Source organism: Dendropsophus ebraccatus, chromosome 15 (genome assembly GCF_027789765.1).
Source record: "Dendropsophus ebraccatus isolate aDenEbr1 chromosome 15, aDenEbr1.pat, whole genome shotgun sequence".
Lineage (NCBI taxonomy): Eukaryota > Metazoa > Chordata > Amphibia > Anura > Hylidae > Dendropsophus > Dendropsophus ebraccatus.
In genome coordinates this window covers 11,609,357-11,630,994 of record NC_091468.1, presented here as the reverse complement: position 1 = coordinate 11,630,994, position 21,638 = coordinate 11,609,357, and the positions used below count along the sequence as shown (strand labels likewise).

The window sequence follows — 21,638 nt, the reverse complement described above, 5'->3', positions numbered from 1 at the left end:
TCACACATAGTATTTTGGTCAGTACTTTGCATTAGTATATACAAGCCAAAACCTAGAGTGAATCCAAGTCACAGATGAGGTGACAATCTTTTAGAGACATTTAAGTTAAGCTACTATAAATCTATTGATGTTGATGGCAGCATCTCTATGGTCTCACATTGTATGTTATATATAAGGATATTGTAGGAAATTAATCAGTCCACCGTTCAGTAGATGACGCAATTGTACTGTATGTATTGTATAGGAGGGGTGACATTGGTGCCAGGGATTCATAGTACTATATCAGTCTTGTTAGGAAGTCATATGTGATTACAATGTCATGGCCTGAGAACCAGCATCACCCGACATCATGTGTTTCATGTTTTCTAACAGCTTCCATTTCAACTTACAGCACGTTATGGCGGCAATAAACGCAGGGATAATACCGCTAGGAAACTCCTCCGGCCAGAACAGCCACTGGGATCTGGGCAGCTCCTTCTTCTTCGCTGGGACTGTGATCACTACTATAGGTAAGGCCTCTCATTTACTTACAGGAGTTAATAACTTTGCATTGACTTTTTAAAGAGGGTCAAATGGTCCAGACCGGACCCCCAATTATAGATCTGATTCCAAAAATGATCACATGACCACAGTGCCTGAAAAGTCTATAGTCATCCAAGTTGGGTTCAGTAGTACTTTACTTCCTGCAGCATAGGAGATGGCTTGTTTCTTAGTGAGAACATGTCCATTAGATAGTAATACAGGTTGCAGTTTTGATGGCTGTGTATTTTCTGACATATGATTATTGTTACCAGGCTGTTGTGATTGTTCTCAGTGCTCTGGGGTCTCCACACATTGGGCGTCTATGGATGACTCTATCACACACCCTCCCTGATGGCGAGGTTCATACCCGTCTTTTCTTGGGCGTTTGACAGTTGTTTTTTTGGACCGACATTGTTTGGCCTCAAAACATTGGACATTCAAAAAGACGTCTATAAAACAGCCAATAAAAGACGGTGTGTGAACATAGCCATGGACAGGATGTTATCCAGCTAAAAGATACAGCTATCTATCTATCTATCTATCTATCTATCTACAGTCCAAGAATCCCGCGGCACAACCAAATGTGATAAAAATTCAAAAAAGGTGTTTATTCCATATCAGGTAGAAAATACATGCAACGTTTCAATCTCATCGCGAGATCTTTCTCAAGCATGCTTGAGAAAGATCTCGCGATGAGATTGAAACGTTGCATGTATTTTCTACCTGATATGGAATAAACACCTTTTTTGAATTTTTATCACATTTGGTTGTGCCGCGGGATTCTTGGACTGTGTATAGGGAGACGTGGATTCGGTCTCCGGCCGCTGGCACCCAGCACACTTAACTAGCTGAGTGCTCTCCACTGTGGAAGTTTTATCTATCTATCTATCTATCTATCTCCTATCTATCTATCTATCTATCTATCTATCTCCTATCTATCTATCTATCTATCTATCTATCTCCTATCTATCTATCTCCTATCTATCTATCTATCTATCTATCTATCTATCTATCTATCTATCTATCTATCTATCTCACATCATTTGCCTTTGATCTCTCCATCAATTATTAGTGTAATGGATTTGTACTTCCTTATAATTCTATTAATACTCTGTACACATTAATGATATAATGGTAATGAACTGGAAATTGCAGACATGTGTGATGTAATGATATTACTGTGCGATGGGACACTGAGGAAATGAAAAATATCTGGATCCACCAAATCCAGAAGTGTGACCTGCGCCTCGTGTCTCATCCCAGAGCTGTATCTAGAATAAAAGGGACAACTACATTTATCTTCTTCACCAGTCTCTATGCTCAGCATTACTTTTCTTTTCACTATTTACCATTTTAAAAAAGTTTTGCCAGAGTGGCACCTTAAAGGGATAATCCAACAAAAAAAATATTTTTTACAACTTTATTAAAGTGACTCTGTACCCACAATCTGCCCCCCACAAACCGCTTGTACCTTTGGATAGCTGCTTTTAATCCAAGGTCTGTCCTGGGGTCCGTTCGGCAGGTGATGCAGTTATTGTCCTAAAAAACATCTTTTAAACTTGCAGCCCTGTGTCACATTGGTGTGGCCTAGAGTGTGTATGCCCTAGGCCTGCACCGCCCCTCTGTCCCTCCTCCCCACCCTCTTCATCATTAGGAATGCTTCAGGTAGGATTTCTCTTATTCATCACTTGCCTGAACACTGCACATGAGCTGGAAACACGTGCAGTGTTCAGAAGTGGGGATTAGGAAAAATCCTTCTAGGGGCGTCCCTAATGGTGAGGAGGGTGGGGAGGAGGGACAGAGAGGCGTTACAGGCCTAGGGCATAGACACTCTAGGCCAAGCCAATGTGACACAGGGCTGCAAGTTTAAAGGTTTTTTTTTAGAACAATAACTGCATCACCTGCCAAACGGACCCCAGGACAGATCTTGGATTAAAAGCAGCTATCCGAAGGTACAAGTGGTTTGTGGGGGAGGGGGGGGGGCAGATTGTGGGTACAGAGTCGCTTTAAAGGGGTAGTGCGGCGCTCAGAAATTATTTACAGAATAACACACATTACAAAGTTATACAACTTTGTAATGTATGTTAAGTCTGTGAATCGCCCCGTTCCCCGTGTCCCACCAACCCCACCTGTGTACCCGGAAGTGTGGTGCATTATACATTACCTGATCCGTGTCAAGGGCCGTCCGCCATCTTTTGCCAAACATCATCTTCGGACGGACGGCCGAGTCGCTGCCGCCCGTCCCCCCTCCGCCGCGTCACAACTGTGCTCAGCCGCGATTGGCTGAGCACAGTTTAGCTCAGCCAATCGCGGCTGAGAGGCTGATGACGCGGCCGCATCATCAGCTGCTCAGCCGCGATTGGCTATGCACAGTTATGCTCAGCCAATCGCGGCTGAGCATCGGATGACGCTGCAGAGGACGGCCGGCATTCGGGACAGTCGGAGCTGTTTGCCGTCCGCCCGAAGAAGACGTCACTCGCTGAAGATCGGAGACAGGTGTCGGCACGTGACAGGTGAGTATAGCGCACCACACTTCCGGGTACATGGGTGGGGGGGGGGGGGGACACGGGAAGGGGGCCATTCACAGACATAACATACATTACACAGATGTATAACTTTGTAATGTGTGTTAGTCTGTGAATAAGTTTTTTACCGCCGCACTACCCCTTTAAAGAAAATAAATTTTTCTATTGAGTGGCAGCAGTAAGGGGGATAAAGCCCTTTAAATGGCCGTCTTTCCTATTGTCATTTGGCTGTTGTGATAAAAAAGATTAATGTTCATGTCTCTATGAGGATAGTACTTATCCAGCGTTAGAAAAACATGGCCACTTTCTTCCAGAGACAGCACCACCATGTTTTTCTAATGCTGGATAACCCCTTTAGACGGAAGTTTATTCAAGATCGGCGTACTCATACGCCAGCCATGATAAATGTCCCCCTTGCTGTTTTGTACAGTTGATTGCTGGCGTCCCAGCAGCAGGACATCTAGTAAACCGGTGGTTGTTGGAGAATTGCAGCAAGGAGCTTGTTGTCTTTGTTATCTCTATTGTGCTGGATGGTATTACAGATGTGTAGGATTTCCTTTTCCCTCTGCTCTGTGAATGTTTACCCAATGACATGAATGGTACAACTGTCTACTAGTGTTGAGCCAGCATGCTTAGTCCAGCATAGTGCCTGATGCTCAACCAAGTACAGTTAGAATGAAAAAATGTAATAGGTTAAACAGAAATTTGTAAATTACTTCTATTAAAAAATCTTCAGTCTTCCAGTACTTATCAGCTGTTGTATGTCCTGCAGGAAGTGGGGTATTCTTTCTAGCCTGACAAAGTGATCTCTGCTGCCACCTCTGGCCATGTCAGGAACTGTCCAGAGCAGCAGCAAATCCCCATAGAAAACCACTACTGCTCTGGACAGTTCCTGACATGGACAAAGGTGGCAGCAGAGAGCACTGTGTCAAACTGGAAAGAACATACCACTTCCTGCAGGACATACAGAAGCTTATAAGTACCGGAAGACTGGAGATTTTTTTAATAGAATTAAAAAATTTCTTCTTAACCTATTACATTTTTTCGTTCTGACTGTACTCATAGAGCATCAAGTACTATGCTCGACTAAGCATGCTCGCCCAACACTAATAAATTACAAATCTCTGGCATTTACTGGGACCAGTTGATTTGAAAGAAATTTTTTGGGTGGTGAACTACCCCTTTAACAACCCCTTTAATCTTATATCCTAGAAAAACACCTCTAATTTTCCCACGTCTACCCTTCCCTATTCCCAGTATTCACCCCGCTAGTGAAGGGAGTGTCCAAAAGAGCTTTTCCAAAAATTCTTAGGCCATAAAAATATTTTTCCCGGCCGGGTTCCCGTAAGTTGATAAAACACGCGGCTTCACCTTAAAAAACATTCTGCGCATCATGAATTCATGGAAAAAAGTAGATGTTTTTTTCTTTTGACTAATGGCGATTGACTGATATGAGGCTGCCCGTAAGCGGGTCAGGGATCTTCAAGCTCAGTTTCCGTTGAGCAGTAAAGTAAAACATAGAGAATGATCACGCCACAGTGACTCACCTGTTATTACAGATGCAGGACCTTTATAATAAATCACCGCCAGTGTTTTTCTTTCTTCGGGAGATACGTAAACAGCGAGTATTCCAAAAATGTTAGATAACCGTAGATACGCGGTCAGCAATGTACGCCCACACCCAGCGTATGTCCTGGACATGGTTATATAGATGTCCTAGTCAGGGACATAGCTAGTGCCTGGGCCTAGTGCTAGAGGGGCCCAAAGACCTATAGGTTATATAAGGAGACACCTGTATAATAGATGGCACATGGTAGATGGGGGCCCTGGTGAAGATTTTGCCCAGGAGCTTTAAACTACCCCTCTAGTCCTGGTTAGGCCACCTCCCATTTTGAGTAGCATTGCTTTAGATCACCACTGTCAGTGACTTAAAGGGGTCTTCTGGTGTCTTATATATTAATATATATTGGTAAATAATGTTATTTTTACTACTTATCCTTGTTTTTTAACACTTTCTGCTCTGTTCCCTATATTGCCCCATTTCCTGTCTGGCACAAAGACTTCCTGTTCCTGCTGTACACTTTAGACAGGATTTCACCCAACTCTATTTCCCACGGGCTACACCTACTTGACTGTAACCCTATCTATTACACCAATAAGGGACTCCTATATAGGGGAAGAAAGATAGAGCTGGCAGAAATTCGAACTAAGGTGTATAACAGGAACAGGAAGTCTATTTCAAGATCTAAACAAGACAGGAAATGGGGCAATGAAATGAAAAGAACAAATAGTTTGTATCAGGGCCAGAAAGGTAGGAAAAAAAAAAATTAAAGCGACTCTGTACCCACAATCTTCCCCCCCCCCCCCCCCCAAACCACATGTACCATCAGATAGCTGCTTTTAATCCAAGATCTGTCCTGGGGTCCGTTCGGCAGGTGATGCAGTTATTGTCATAAAAACAACTTTTAATCCTACAGCGCTGTGTCTAACGGCCGGGGCTTACATTTGTATATGCATTAGGCTGGCACCACCTCTCCGTCCTTCCTCCCCACCCTCCTCATTATTAGGAATGATCCAGGAACATTTACTGCTGTTTGAGCTTTGCACAGGTGTCTTAACGATCCAGCCCATGTTCATTATACACACAGGTGGGGAATAGGAAGCAATCTGCCTGGAGTATTCCTAATGATGAGGAGGGTGGGGAGGAAGGACGGAGAGGGTGTGCCAGCCTAATGCATATACAAATGTAATCCCAGGCCGTTAGACACAGCGCTGTCGGGTTAAAAGTTGTTTTTATGACAATAACTGCATCACCTGCCGAACGGACCCCAGGACAGATCTTGGATTAAAAGCAGCTATCCGAAGGTACAAGTGGTTTGGGGGGTCAGATTGTGGGTACGGAGTCGCTTTAAAGGGCATTTTCCCTTCTACCCTTTTCTTTAAAAGAATAATGCAATTCTATTTATACCTATTTTTTTTACTACATGACACAACCTTCCTGACCTCACGAGCAGCTGATGGACAATATGCTGTTATTTAGTTTAGTTTTTATTCTTTGCTGCTGACAGATTATTTTTACTCAAATACAAATCTTACTTTTTCTCCAAACTGAATTTTACCGGTCATTAAATGATTCAGAAATTTAGGAGAGAAGTTATCAATGGTTTTTGTGCAGGTTTTGGCAAATTGTGGAAAATTTGTGATTTTTTTGTCCTATTGTGTTTGTGCTACTATTTGGGCTAATAATAGGAACCTGTGCAAGGTGTAAACATTTTGTGTAAGATTTAAAAATGCATTTGCACTACTTTTTGAGCAGTTTGCACTGACTGAGCCTTTTTTTTAATGAGGGGGCGTGGTTTCATATTAGCTTCTTTTTTAGTCAGATTTATTATGTGCGCTTTTTCTGGTTTTGGACAGCATTACTGCACTCCTACCCTGGCATAGTTTATTAGCCAAAAAATTGTGCAAACAATTGTGCAAGATTCATTGAGGCCAGTGCGCCCACAGATACATTTTGCGCAAGGTCTGGGGGAGTTTTGTGCAGCACGGGAAAAAAACCTTAAGCACAAAAAATTGCACAGATGATACTTCTGCCCCTAAGTTGTGACTTTCTGCTCCAGGTTTCTTGTGAAATCATTGATAAATTTTCTTTGTCTGTCTTGAGTGGCACTTGCGGTTTCGCCCCTATTTAAAAACCTCAAGTCTTCCAGTACTTATCAGCTGCTGTATGTCCTGCAGGAAGTGGTGTATTCTTTCCAGTCTGATACAGTGCTCTCTGCTGTCACCTCTGTCCATGTCAGGAACTATCCAGAGCAGTAGCAAGTTCCCATAGAAAACCACTCCTGCTCTGGACAGTTCCTGACATGGACAGAGGTGGCAGCAGAGAGCACTGTGTCAGACTGGAGAGAATACACCACTTCCTGAAGGACATACAGCAGCTGATAAGTACTGGAAGACTAGAGATTTTTAAATTGAAGTCATTTATAAATCTGTACAAGTTTGCGCAACCAGCTGATTTGAAAGAAAAAGGAATTTTCCATGAATAACTTTGGCAGATACACAGTACAAAACACCAGTCTGAGTGACATGAGAGCATGTAGCTGCGTTTTTACCATCTCAGAAAAGTTCACTTCACTACAAGAGTCATATGTTTTATGTTAGTTCAATTACGTGTAAGGGTAGGTTCCCACTGAGTAAAATAGGCGTAATTCTGTGGTGGAACTCTCCATCGTGGAATTACCCCTGCCTCAGTGTGTCATATCATCTCAATGTGAGCGTACGTGCTCCGCCGCGGAATTCCACCGTATTTGCTCAGTGTGAACATACCCTAAGTGTTAATAAGATAAATAAGGTTGGATCTACTACTAGATTAACCCTTTATTTTCACAATGTCTTTTTGGGCCGTATTTAAGCCGTCTTTTGGGACGGACATTATTTTGAAGTGAAAATATTGTGGAAATTATGGACGTATTTTCACTTCAAAAAGACGGACGAAATATGGCTAAACAAAAATTGAGTGAACATAGCTTCAGGATGGTGTCAGGGTGATGTTAGGGCTCTCTGCGTCTTATGGAGCCTCTGAGAGTCCCGTCCATGGTGCTCGGCTATCTGAGCTGAAGCTGGACTATCTTTTCTTAGTTGTCAGCACAGTACTCACTGATATATCATCACATAGGGCTCATGGAGTTGCACTGTACTGCATATTAGGGCACTGTGCTGGGGAGTGACTTACACAGTCCACTACTGGAGATGGTAGGGGGAGTGAGGAAGAGTTTGTAAGGTTCTGTGTGGTCAGAAGTGTGTGTGTGTGTGGGGGGGGGGGACAAAAAACAATAGCAGTAGCACAGCAATGAAGAGGTTACACTAAGCAGAGAAGCCTTGATTTACCTTTCAGGAAGAGTGTGGATACTTTGGAGATGGCAGACTGAAAGATTGCATGTACAAAGCCTGGGCTCTCTCCCTCTCTCCTGCACATAGCACAAACTAAGCCCCGCCCACTTCATGTATTCCATAATAGAGCTTGAGTAAACCTAATAATATCCTGTAGAAGACTGGAGAATCGGAGTGCAGCTCACTCTCATAGAGAACTAAAAGTGGCAGGGAAGCTCTATACAAAGTCGTAGCTGTGTGTATAAGGCGGCAGCAGAGAGCACTGTATCAGACTGGAAAGAATACACCACTTCCCGCAGGACATGCAGCACCTGATAAGTACTGGAAGATTTTTTTAATAAAAGTAAAATACAAATCTCTGGAACTTTCTGGCCCCTGTACATTCGAAAGAAAAAAAATGGTAACCAACCTCTTTAAGGCTGCGTTCACACTACGTATATTTCAGTCAGTATTGCAACCAAAACCAGGAGTGAATTAAAAACACAGAAAGGATCTGTTCACACAATGGTGAAATTGAGTGGATGGCCGCCATATAACAGTAAATAACGGCCATTATTTCAATATAACAGCCGTTGTTATAAAATAACAGCAAATATTTGCCATTAAATGGCGGCCATCCACTCAATTACAACATTGTGTGAACAGAGCTTTTCTGTGTTTTTAATCCACTCCTGGTTTTGGTTGGAATACTGACTGAAATATACTGACTGAAATATACATATACTGACTGAAATATACGTAGTGTGAACGCAGCCTAAATATACACAAAAAAAAAAAACAACACAAAAAAACCTTCTTTAAATAATATGTTCAGTTTCCCTTTAAAACCAAATGGCTTCTCAGGATTTCATTGAGATTCATTTGATTCCTACATGAGAGCTTCACGGAGCCCTTCTTTCTTCATCATAGTTTCTTATTGGAACAATATGTTTCATTAGGAAAGGGAACAGATGCTCAGAAATAAAGACGTTACCGTATACGTGAACTACATCGATGGCTGGAAGTGCAGGAAAATCTATTAGTAATTAATGTCGGATAATTTATGGCGCGCACACACGGGCTTATCAATGGAATATGGCGGGAATCGGCTTTTATTACAGAGCGGAACAAATGTTATTGATTTGTGTTTAGTGCAATTAGATGAAGCGGGATAGGGGGGGGGGGGTTCTGTATACATCATGGATATAGTTAATAATTTAGCTGGATTACATCATAGGACGATCAATAACATTAAAGGGACTTGTATCTGCTAGATAGAAAAGCCAAGTCCAGACTCCTGTACTCTATAAACTGGAAACAGATCCATCCAGAACAGTAATATAGAGTTATATTCTTGTATATAGTAGCAGTATTAGGCCATGTTCACACAGCATAAAACACCGGCCATTCTGTGGGTCACAGAACGGCCAGTGTTTGTGAAGATCACCCCAACCGGTACTGCAGTACTGGCCAGATGATCTTCCTTTGTGCTGAATTGGGATGTGGGTGCATCCTTGTGCGCCCACATCCCAAATCACCATAGCCGACAATGGAGCGTGCGGCCAGAGCCACTGTGTTACTTGTCAGGATTGTGCGGCCACTATTCAATGAATAGCAGCTGCACAAAACTGACGTCAGTTTTTCGTACGGTCGCTAGGGATCCCAGCCGGAGTGTATACTATGTGCATGTATAAATATATACTATGCGTTTACACTCCGGCCGGGATTCCCTCAGCCTGCAGTACACCTAAGCGTTGAATTAATCATGGCCGTTGTTGCGAACATGACCTAAGGCCTCATTCACACGTCTGTATTTTTCATCAGTATTTGCTGATCAGCAAATACTGAATCCTTTGCAACCCATTAATTTCTTTGGTGCTATTCATACATCCTGTCAATTTGCAGATCCGCAATATGCGTCACAAAACTATAGGACAGGTTGTAATGCAGTCCGTAACTGCGGTACGGACACTTCAATAGAAGTTTATGGGAGCCTTCGCATTTTGCACCTAAGCACTCTGCAAAATCACCTGCTATTATGTTACGCAATTCTGTGACATCACCATGTAAGCTCCTCCTATTGGTTGGGACAGCTAGTGACATCATTTTATGCCATCCCCCATCCCCCCTTTTGCGGATCTGCAAAATTCGGAGCACAATACAGATGATATTTTACGGTTTGCAGAGAGAAAAATCACAAATTTCATCCTTGAAAATATACTGACATGTGACTATAGCGTAAGATGAATCTACTGGCACACAGCAACCTATTTACTTCAATAGCGAGTAGATGGGCTGCCGGAATACCACACGTCCCATATACATACCAGTCGCCAGTGGGCTACACCAGGCAGAAAGGAATGTTCTTTCCTAGAAAAGTAGAATATGAAATCTGTGATTCATCCTAAACACTGAACAGAAGAGGTATTTCCATGTACCCTGCGGAAAGTGACTGTATGACTGATGGCTGCTGTGATCTCTAGACATATTTCATGTTCCATATGATTGACATATGTGATACTATTATAGTTCAGACACCTTCACAATTTCTTTAGTGAGAGACCTCGGGCTACAGCCCAATCCATCTCCAGACTTCACCGCTCTTCTATTTGCCTTGAACAGTAAATCACTACTGAAATACTTCAGTTACCAATAGCCAAGAAGCCCGATAACTCCTGCGGCAGAACAGAGAACACGAGGAACACGGTGGTAGCAGCCTCAAGGTCTGATGTGTTAAATAACTGTAGATCCCATTGCGATTAGTTCAGTCTGTGTCCATAACACTTAGGGCCCTATTCCACGGGACGATTATCGTTCAGATTATCGTTAAGTCGTTTGTCCTAAGCGAAAATCGTAGCAGTTAACGATTAACAACCGAACGAGAAATCGCTGATCTTTTATTAAGACCTGGGCCTATTTTTATCGTTGCTCGTTCGCAAATCGTTCGCATTGAATAAGACGTCGTTGGGTCGTTCGCAGTAGTGACGAACGCAATAGCGACGACAAGACGACTGCAAAAACGATCATAAGTAACGATTACCGTTCCATGTAAATGGGTGAACGATTTCAGGTCTTTCGCAATAGCGGTCGTTTGGATAATTTATCGTTAACAATTATGCGAGCAATAATCGTCCCGTGGAATAGGGCCCTTATTCAAGACTGTGGAAGACAGATTAAAACATGACTGCAGGATCAGACTACACAGGGTTTGTTTGTAGTCTGTAACCATGGAGACCATAAGGACTGCACAGGAGCTGATACTCAAAATAGTAGATAATGATCAATTAAGAACATTTACAAAGTTGGTTTTGATGAGTTTAAGCAATAGAAATTGTTGAAAAGGTTTAAATAGTCTTTAAAAGCTAAATATAAAGTGGGATGAAAAATAAGGGACGGGTATGGGATCAAAACTTCTCCGGTGCCATGGCTCATCCCCGTGTCTTTCAACCTATGGCTCTGTAGACTCTGTATGATCTGTAATTAACGGGGTACTTAAGCAAAAAAAAAAAATTCTGGTTTCAGTAAGTTATATTGATTTGGAAATTTAGTGTAGGGAAGCTGGGACTCCTGTCAAAGTGACAAGAATCCCTGCTTTTTTTTTTTGTAATTTCCATGTTGCCCTATGGTAGAGTGCTATAAATGGCTACATGTGCAGCATCACCACTTAAAGGAAAACTCTGAAAAGGTTTATGCATATGAACCTCTTGACAGTTCCTGTTAGCCCCTTATCACCTTTTGCCAGTGTCGCACTTTTGACCCTTGACTACCAGGAACTATCAGCAAGTTTACAGAACCTCAGCTATAAGTCTCAAAACTTGGGACTAGCCAGATTTTCCTCTACGGTAGGAGCTAGCAAAGGGATGGCTCCTGTATGGAGACCACCAAAACCACCATATTAAGTGGTCCCTTCAGTCAATATACAACTCAATTACAAGTCTGATGAGTAGGGAAATACCAAAGCCTGGTATCCATCCACAGACAGCTGTTTCTGGGTATTGCCCCTCATCAGTGTGAAGCAGGATTCTGCTAGGTGGGAGCAATGCCTAGTAGACCAATACAGCAAAGAAATAACTGATCTCAGGTAGACCAACCAAAATAGACACTGCCGGCTGCTAGTCAAAGTGTTCGATACAGTGAAACCCCAGGTGCATTTCCCCCTGGGATACATCAATATGCAAAAAGGTCCACGGAGCCTCAGTTACAAGTCTCAAAACACGGGACTAGCCAGATTTTCCTACAGGGAAAGATCTGGCAAAGGGGTGGCTCATGTATAGAGACCACCAAAAACACCATATTAAGTGGCCCCTTAAGTCAATATCCAATAAGATGACAGGGAAATCCCAGAGCATGGTATCCATCCGCAGACAGCTGTTTTGGGGTGTTGCCCCTCACCAGTCTGGAGCAGGATTCTGTAATGTGATGTATTCAATCGGATCCCCTCTATTCTTTGTAGAAAACCAAAATAAGCAGCTAAATCCAGAATTTCTTGATTTTTATTTTAGGTGAGTAATAATTTCCTCCTGCCTGTGGGATTTATTAGTGGATTAATTCTGATCTCATTCCATTAATCCCAGAGAACACATTGACTATGCTGATTATCACCCACTAAATCCTTCAAGAAACTGCTCACCTTGAAAACTCCTCGCAGTTAAAAACGCCGACCGATTCTCTGTAAATTATTTACTTTTCCCCCGTATGAAGCTTTATGTTCTGAAACTTCATTGTAACTCGGTTTCTAGACACTTCATGCTGAGGTATTCAGCTAAAAATGTCACCGGCTTCTCATAGGCGCAGTGCGGCTACAGAATGGAGTGGCCTTTCTAAAGAAGTTATTACCGCTGCACCTCGGGCACAACATGGCAGCTCAGTCCATTACAGCCCGCCGGGACCCTTTATATTACCTATTGTGACATTATATTCTCACCTGCTTCTCTTTAGTATAGAAAATAACAACATTACCTGCACAAATTCTTCTGCTCCTATTACTGAAGAAGGATCCGCCGGGAGCAAAGGGTATACAAGGGTAGCAGTCACGCTAGGGCCCTGGTGCCTGAGGGGTCCTAAGGGCCATTTGCCCCTAGTTGGGGGGGGCTGGTCAAGATTTTCCATTGGGGCCCAGGAGATTCATGGCTGAATACTCTCTAGGCCTGATGAGTACTCACTAGGCTGAAGCTGAGTGTAAGGGCCCTATTCCACCGGACGATTATCGTTCACATAATCGTTAACAATTAACGATCTCAAACGACCGCTATTGCGAAAGACCTGAAAACGTTCACTCATTTCCATGGAACAATAATCGTTACTTATGATCGTATTTGCAATCGTTTTTTCTTCGCTATTTTTTCGCTATTGCGTTCGTATCTACTGCAAACGACCGAACGACGTCTTATTCAATGCGAACAATTTGCGAACGTTTTGCGAACGATAAAAAAAGGTCCAGGTCTTATGAAGCGATCAACGACTTCTTGTTCGGTCGTTAATCGTTAACTGCTATTCAAACGAACAATTATCATTTAGATTTGAACGATTTAATGATAATCTGAACGATAATCGTCCGGTGGAATAGGGCCCTAACATTACTGCTCAATTTCCGGCCTTATCTTGATTCTTGGTGCATCATGATACAATTGCTGCGTTGGGTTAATTCAACCTAGCCTTGGCTATAGCTGTATATTTTGCTGTATACTGTAGTTGGGCAGGGACAGCTGTTAAATGACAGGAGTCTGTGCTCCTTTGCACAGCAGTGTCAGAATACTCACCTTCTCCCCACTCCTGTCTCTGGCCAGACAGTCATCTTTGACCTCTAGTGATTATGTAGTAATCACTGCAGGGTTTTCCTCTAGTGATCAATAAATGGTCAATTGAGGCTGAAGAGGAAGATGCTGGTGCCGGGATGGCCAGAAACAGGAGTGGGGAGCAGGTGAGTATTTCTAATGTAAATCTTAAGTCAGGCTAGAATTTATCCAATGTTCTGTAAAATTTATAACTTGTATTTAATTTGGAATATACCTGATCATTTTGTCAACCATATAAAGGGAATATATGACAATAAGACAATAATGACTATAAATACACTGCAGTGCCACAAGTCATAGCAGGAGCCGAGTGGTTGTTTGGGTCACTTAGTATTCAGGGAACAAAGTGGCCAAACCCATATTAAAGGGGTTAATTAGGATTAGAAAAAAACAGAGCAATTTTATTGCAAAAACAGCGCCACCCCTGTCATCAGGGTGTGGACAGTATTACAGTTTAGATTTTTTCACTTTAACTGAACTGCAAAACCCACATCTAATTCAGTGGCGCTGTTTCTGGACGACAGCGGTCATGTATTTGTAGGCCTGGATAACCCCTTTAGAACTTGAATATCATAAAATATGAGATGGTTATTAAAGGGGTACTCCCCGGACGCTTCCTGGTCTACGACACAGCTTGAGACGTGACGTTTCAAGCTCGTTCAGCCACACAGCAGATCAGCAGTTCAGATACACAGCAGATCACTGGGGGTCACAGCAGGAGGAATATTTTGTCATCAGTTTATTGTCAAGGGAATCACTTAATAAGTCGGAGGAGAGGAGTATGGCATTATCACAGGGATGGGGGTTGGTAACTCAGGCGAGCTCCAGTGTAATAGCCCTGTAACCTGGATGCATAATAATGAGATATCTATGTAACTTAATGAGTAATTATTCCGGATGTATAAACAAAGAATCCTGATAATGACAATACTTTGCATACTAACTGAAATCACCGTCCGACCCCGACGACCTCTGGATTTCTGTAGTTTTGCCATTTATTAGTGAAGACGTAATAGATTTCACTTAGCAACACAGAGAACCATAATACAAGTCTGTATAGTAACAAGAGAGATACAACTCCTATACATGGAACAATTCACTATGCAGATTCTAATGGTTTTATGGATTGGCAAATACAGCATAGAAGATAGATAGATAGATAGATAGATAGATAGATAGATAGATAGACAGACAGATAGATAGATAGATAGGAGATAGATAGATAAAGGTAAATGATAGATAGATAGATAGATAGATAGATAGATAGATAGGAGATAGATAGATAGGAGATAGATAGATAGATAGATAGATAGATAGATAGATAGATAGATAGATAGATAGGATATAGATAGGAGATAGATAGGAGATAGATAGATAGATAGATAGATAGATAGATAGATAGATAGGTAGATAGATAGGATATAGATAGGAGATAGATAGGAGATAGATAGATAGATAGATAAGATAGATAGATAGATAGATAGATAGATAGATAGATAGATAGATAGATAGATAGGATATAGATAGGAGATAGATAGGAGATAGATAGATAGATAGATAGATAGATAGATAGATAGATAGATAGGAGATAGATAGATAGATAGATAGGAGATAGATAGATAGATAGATAGATAGCAAATAGATAATCCACGGCACTCACGGGGTTAAACGGTGAAAAAAGTAAGTGATTTATTGCAGCATTCCAAAACAAGACATGACATGGAATGCTGCAATAAATGACTTACTTTTTTCACCGTTTAACCCTGTGAGTGCCGTGGATTATCTACTTGCTATTTGGGAACGATCTGTGGTCAGGATCCAGGACCGCTGGCACCCGAACATTTTTGAGCAGTGCTGCTTAGATTTTCTGTTACATAGATAGATAGATAGATAGATAGATAGATAGATAGATAAATGATAGATAGATAGATAGATAGATAGATAGATAGATAGATAGATAGATAGGAGATAGATAGGAGATAGATAGATAGATAGATAGATAGATAGATAGATAGATAGATAGGAGATAGATAGATAGATAGATAGATAATAGACAGATAGATATATAGGAGATAGATAGATAGGAGATAGATAGATAGATAGATAGATAGATAGGAGATAGATAGATAGATAGATAGATAGATAGATAGATAGATAGGAGATAGATAGATAATAGATAGATAGATAGATAGATAGATAGGAGATAGATAGATAGATAAATGATAGATAGATAGATAGATAGATAGATAGATAGATAGATAGATAGATAATAGACAGATATATAATAGATAGATAGATAGATAGATAGATAGATAATAGACAGATATATAATAGATAGATAGATAGATAGATAGATAGATAATAGACAGATAGATATATAGGAGATAGATAGATAGGAGATAGATAGATAGATAGATAGATAGATAATAGACAGATAGATAGATAGATAGATAATAGACAGATAGATAATAGACAGATAGATAGATAGATAATAGACAGATAGATAGATAGATAGATAGATAGATAATAGACAGATAGATAGATAGATAATAGACAGATAGATAGATAGATAGATAATAGATAGATAGATAGACAGACAGATAGGAGATAGATAGATAGGAGATAGATAGATAGATAGATAGATAGATAGATAGATAGGAGATAGATAGATAATAGATAGATAGATAGATAGATAGATAGGAGATAGATAGATAATAGATAGATAGATAGATAGATAGATAGGAGATAGATAGGAGATAGATAGGAGAAAGAGAGATAGATAGATAGATAGATAGATACTCAGGATTTGCATCTAACTCATTTTTCTGCCTAGTTTCTCACGTTTCCACCGTGACCTTATTATAAACCTACCTAAATCTCTGTTTTTCTGCCTGCAGAAAGATACAGAAGATACGGTGAAACCTTGGATTACAAGTGATTTGGTCTGAGAGCATTTTACAAGACAACGTTGTAACTCATAACAAAAAAAAAAATTGTAACTCGTAAATGAGCAGTATATTTCCTAGTACAAGCCCCCCGTGTCCCCTGATACTCTACTGGGTAGAAAGTCATCTCATTTTAACCAACTACAACCTTATCCATTCTGCCGGTGATCATACATCTTCCGGCTCTCCTCCGGTGCCGACCGTGTGCTTCCCCCTGACCCCTGAATTAATCCGTTAATCTAATAGCTGCTCCAGGTGCTTGTACCAGCACCAGCAGGTTTGCAGCCACCGGGAGAGTTGTGCGCGGAGGGAGGGTTAACTAATTAACCCCTTCTTTACTGATACAGTCTTCATTATTGGTACAGAACACCTTACCCACCTTATGTTTGGGTGTGTGGAACGAATTGTCGCGTTTCAATTATTTCTTATGGGAAGACCTGCTGCAGGTTCTCAGAAAGAATTATGTCCGCAATCCAAGGCTACACTAGTACTATACATATGCTGAGCTTTATTTTAAAGACTAAGGAGTATGGTTTATGCACGGGGGAGAATTTATCAATGGCCGCTGAGGTTTTGTTAAAAATTGATGCAAATTTTTCAGTAGTCATTTATTTGTGCAAGACATTGACCGGAGGAAAAACAATGGTTTTCAAATCAACTGGCGTCAGAAAGTTTATACAGATTTGTAATTTACTTATAATAAAAAATATCCAGTCTTCCAATACTCATCAGCTGCTGTATGTCCTGCAGGAAGTGGTGTATTCTTTCCAGTTTGACACATTGCTCTCTGCTGCCACCTCTGTCCATGTCAGGAACTGTCCAGAGCAGCAGCAAATTCCCATAGAAAATCTCTCTGGACAGTTCCTGACATGGACAGAGGTGGCAGCAGAGAGCGCTGTGTCAGACTAGACAGCTATATAGTTTTCCATCACTTTGTCTTCACTTCCTGACACTTACATAGTCTCATAGCAGTGTTGTAAATGTGAACAATCATGCTTCCAAGGCCCCCGCTGTGCTTATGTTCTCTTGTACCTTCTTAAATTTTCCAAACCAATTTCTCTCACTGTTTCTGCAGTCTCCTGTGCAGCGCAGTATTTTACATACATGTTCTCTTCTCTTTAGTTTTTGCTCTTTAGTTTTTGCTAAGTGATAGACGGAACATTGTGAGCTGTTGGGATAAGAGCTATCATTTGGAGTATGTGAAGGGCTCTTCTAGGAATAATTGTATACCTGAATGTAATGCTGGAGAGAACACTGCAGAGTCTGAGAGATAAAAAATCCAAACAAGAATAATGGAAGTAGGAAAAAAAAGACACTTTACCAGGAGTTTCTATGGCTGTAACAATAGACAAACAACTATAGAGCAAGATCTCCAATGGAGACTGGAATATTTCATCTATACAAAGTATCAGCAAACAAGCAGAACAAACAGAACAATTTAAATATCTATCTATCTATCTATCTATCTATCTATCTATCTATCTATCTATCTATCTATCTCTCTCTCTCCTATCTATCTATTATCTATCTCCTATCTATCTATCTATATATCTATCTATCTATCTCCTATCTATCTATCTATCTATCTTATCTATCTCTCTCCTATCTATCTATCTATCTATCTATCTATCTATCTATCTATCTATTATCTATCTCCTATCTATCTATCTATCTATCTATCTATCTATCTATCTATCTATCTTATCTATCTCTCTCCTATCTATCTATCTATCTATCTATCTATCTATTATCTATCTCCTATCTATCTATCTATCTATCTATCTATCTTATCTATCTCTCTCCTATCTATCTCCTATCTATCTATCTATCTATTATCTATCTCCTATCTATCTATCTATCTATCTATCTATCTTATCTATCTCTCTCCTATCTATCTCCTATCTATCTATCTATCTATTATCTATCTCCTATCTATCTATCTATCTATCTATCTATCTATCTATCTATCTATCTATCTTATCTATCTCTCTCCTATCTATCTCCTATCTATCTATCTATCTATCTTATCTATCTCTCTCCTATCTATCTATCTATCTATCTATCTATCTCCTATCTATCTATCTATCTATCTATCTATCTCTTATCTATCTATCTATCTATCTATCTATCTATCTCCTATCTATCTATCTATCTATCTATCTATCTATCTATCTATTATCTATCTATCTCTTATCTATCTATCTATCTATTTATCTATCTATCTATCTATCTATCTCCTATCTATCTATCTATCTATCTATCTATCTCCTATCTATCTATCTATCTATCTATCTATCTATCTATCTATCTATCTCCTATCTATTTATCATCTTATATCTATCTCCTATCTATCTATCTATCTATCTATCTATCTATCTATCTATCTATCTATCTATCTATCTCCTATCTATCTATCTATCTATCTATCTATCTATCTATCTATCTATCTATCTATCATCTTATATCTATCTATCTATCTATCTATCTCCTATCTATCTATCTATCTATCTATCTCCTATCTATCTCCTATCTATCTATCTATCTATCTATCTATCTATCTATCTATCTATCTATCTCCTATCTATCTATCTATCTATCTATCTATCTATCTATCTATTACATATCTGTTAAACAGATTTGTAAATTACTTCTATTTACAATAAACTCAAGTCTCGCAGTTCTTATCAGCTGCTGGATGTCCTGCAGGAAGTGGTGTATTCTTTCCAGACTGACACAGTGCTCTCTGCTGCCACCTCTGTCTATGTCAGGAACTGTCCAGAGAGATTTTCTTTGGGGATTTGCTGCTGCCCTGGACAGTTCCTCATGTGGACAGAGGTGGCAGCAGAGAGCACTGTGTCACACTGGAAAGAATACACCACTTCCTGCAGGACATGCAGCAGCTGGTAAGTACTGGAAGACTTGAGATTTATAAATAGAAGTAATTTATAAATCTGTATAACTATTACAAACTAATCAGTATGTTCTTAGCATGTAGGAACTTTGCGTAATTTAGATTCTAAATTGTGCACTGAATCCTATAGCTCCTTGTAAGTGTCCAGATCTGAAGTGCCTCTGCTGTATGCTGCCTGTATGATATTATTCCGCCAAAGAATAATGCTTATATAGCACGTACTATTTCCAAGAACTTGTGTATGATTGCCGGTAGAGTGGGGTGCACCGTGGCCCCATCGCCTTCTATGGGTGCCGTATTATAGCATTATACAGTCCTTAATACATTGTAATCCATGTGTAAGTGCTGATCGGCGGCCACATCATAATGAGATCCTTTTCTCTTTTGCTCTCAGAATTTCTCATCTGTGAGAAGAATACCTCCTCCACGCTGATACGGCACGGGGCATGGCTGTGCCGGGGATGATAAGCGGAGGAGATATTATTCTCTCTTCAGTGTAATTCATGAGCCTGTAATGGAACGATATAACAAGACGACGGGGTCAGGATGTGTTACAGCGTCTATTATATGCCGCTCTTGTCATATGTTGGGAATCGGTAGCATTTCCTGAGGGTCTCGGCGCTGTCGATTTGTTATTTATCAGTCACATCCATCTCATCATAAAAGCTGTAGTTGTTGCCCACCCGGCTGCCTCCTCCAGGGAATGGAATTCTGGGGTTTGCGTTCATGGGGTGGGCATAGTGAGTATAGAGGACATCCACAAGACCGGCGTAAAAAAAGAGAGAAATATTAAAGTCTGCCCGTCACTTTTACAAAAACTTTTCTTGAAACTTTTTATGAGTTGGGTTCTGAGTGTTTAGAGTCCGACCAATCACTGGAGTAAACGGCTGAGCATATCCCAATATTTCAGAGCAAGAGAGCGCCAACCTGCCGTTCCCTGCTCACTGTCGGTGCTATTAGTGCACCAACAGCAGACAGGGAGGAGAGAGGAGCTGCAGGGGGTCTGGACCATCCTTAGCTCATCCGGGTGGCCTATAAGAGAGAGCAGCGGTCTGCAGCCGCCACTCCTGTTACACAGAGGGACGACCAGCAGACCGTCGCTATTGTTATCAGGATTAAATCATCGATCGGCCGACATCATGCACAACATAGTTGATCATTGATTTAAAACATGAACAATTATATATATAATTATTGGCCAGAACGGCTGGTAGTCTGCCAAGTACGGCCAATATTAGCTTTGTGTAATGGTAACCTTACATTAGAAGTCTGTCAAAAAGTGACAGTGCCCATTTAAGGCTCTTATACACATTAATGAAAGGTTAGCCTGCAGTAGCGAAGTACAACAGGCTAGAATAGAGAAGCAGGGCTGCTGTGGTCACATGACAGCAATGGGGAAGGGGTGTGTGTTCAGCATGGACCAATCAGGAAGTGATAATCGCAGAGCTGTGCAGGAGGACAGTGACAGAAACTTTATATACAGCAGTGTGTGAGTGGCTGAGTGTAAGTGCAGGCACATTATAGCAGCAGTGTGTATAGCTGAGTGGGAGTGCAGGCACATCATAGCAGCAGTGTGTATAGCTGAGTGTAAGTGCAGGCCCATTATAGCAGCAGTGTGTATAGCTGAGTGGGAGTGCAGGCACATTATAGCAGCAGTGTGTATAGCTGAGTATGAGTGCAGGCACATTATAGCAGCAGTGTGCATAGCTGAGTGTAAGTGCAGGCACATTATAGCAGCAGTGTGTATAGCTGAGTGAGAGTGCAGGCACATTATAGCAGCAGTGTGTATAGCTGAGTGTAAGTGCAGGCACATTATAGCAGAAGTGTGTATAGCTGAGTGTAAGTGCAAGCCCATTATAGCAGCAGTGTGTATAGCTGAGTGGGAGTGCAGGCACATCATAGCAGCAGTGTGTATAGCTGAGTGTAAGTGCAGGCCCATTATAGCAGCAGTGTGTATAGCTGAGTGGGAGTGCAGGCACATTATAGCAGCAGTGTGTATAGCTGAGTGTAAGTGCAGGGACATTATAGCAGCAGTGTGTATAGCTGAGTGAGAGTGCAGGCACATCATAGC

General features: G+C 40.9%; 1 protein-coding gene across 1 annotated transcript in view; it reads left to right on the top strand.

Moving 5' to 3' along the window:
* KCNK2 (potassium two pore domain channel subfamily K member 2) overlaps positions 1-21,638 on the top strand; it is a 97,346-nt gene that overhangs the window by 51,030 nt on the left and 24,678 nt on the right. The window contains exon 3 of the mRNA XM_069955617.1: positions 392-509. Coding sequence (XP_069811718.1) covers positions 392-509 — 118 coding nt within the window. The remainder of the gene's footprint in view (positions 1-391; positions 510-21,638) is intronic.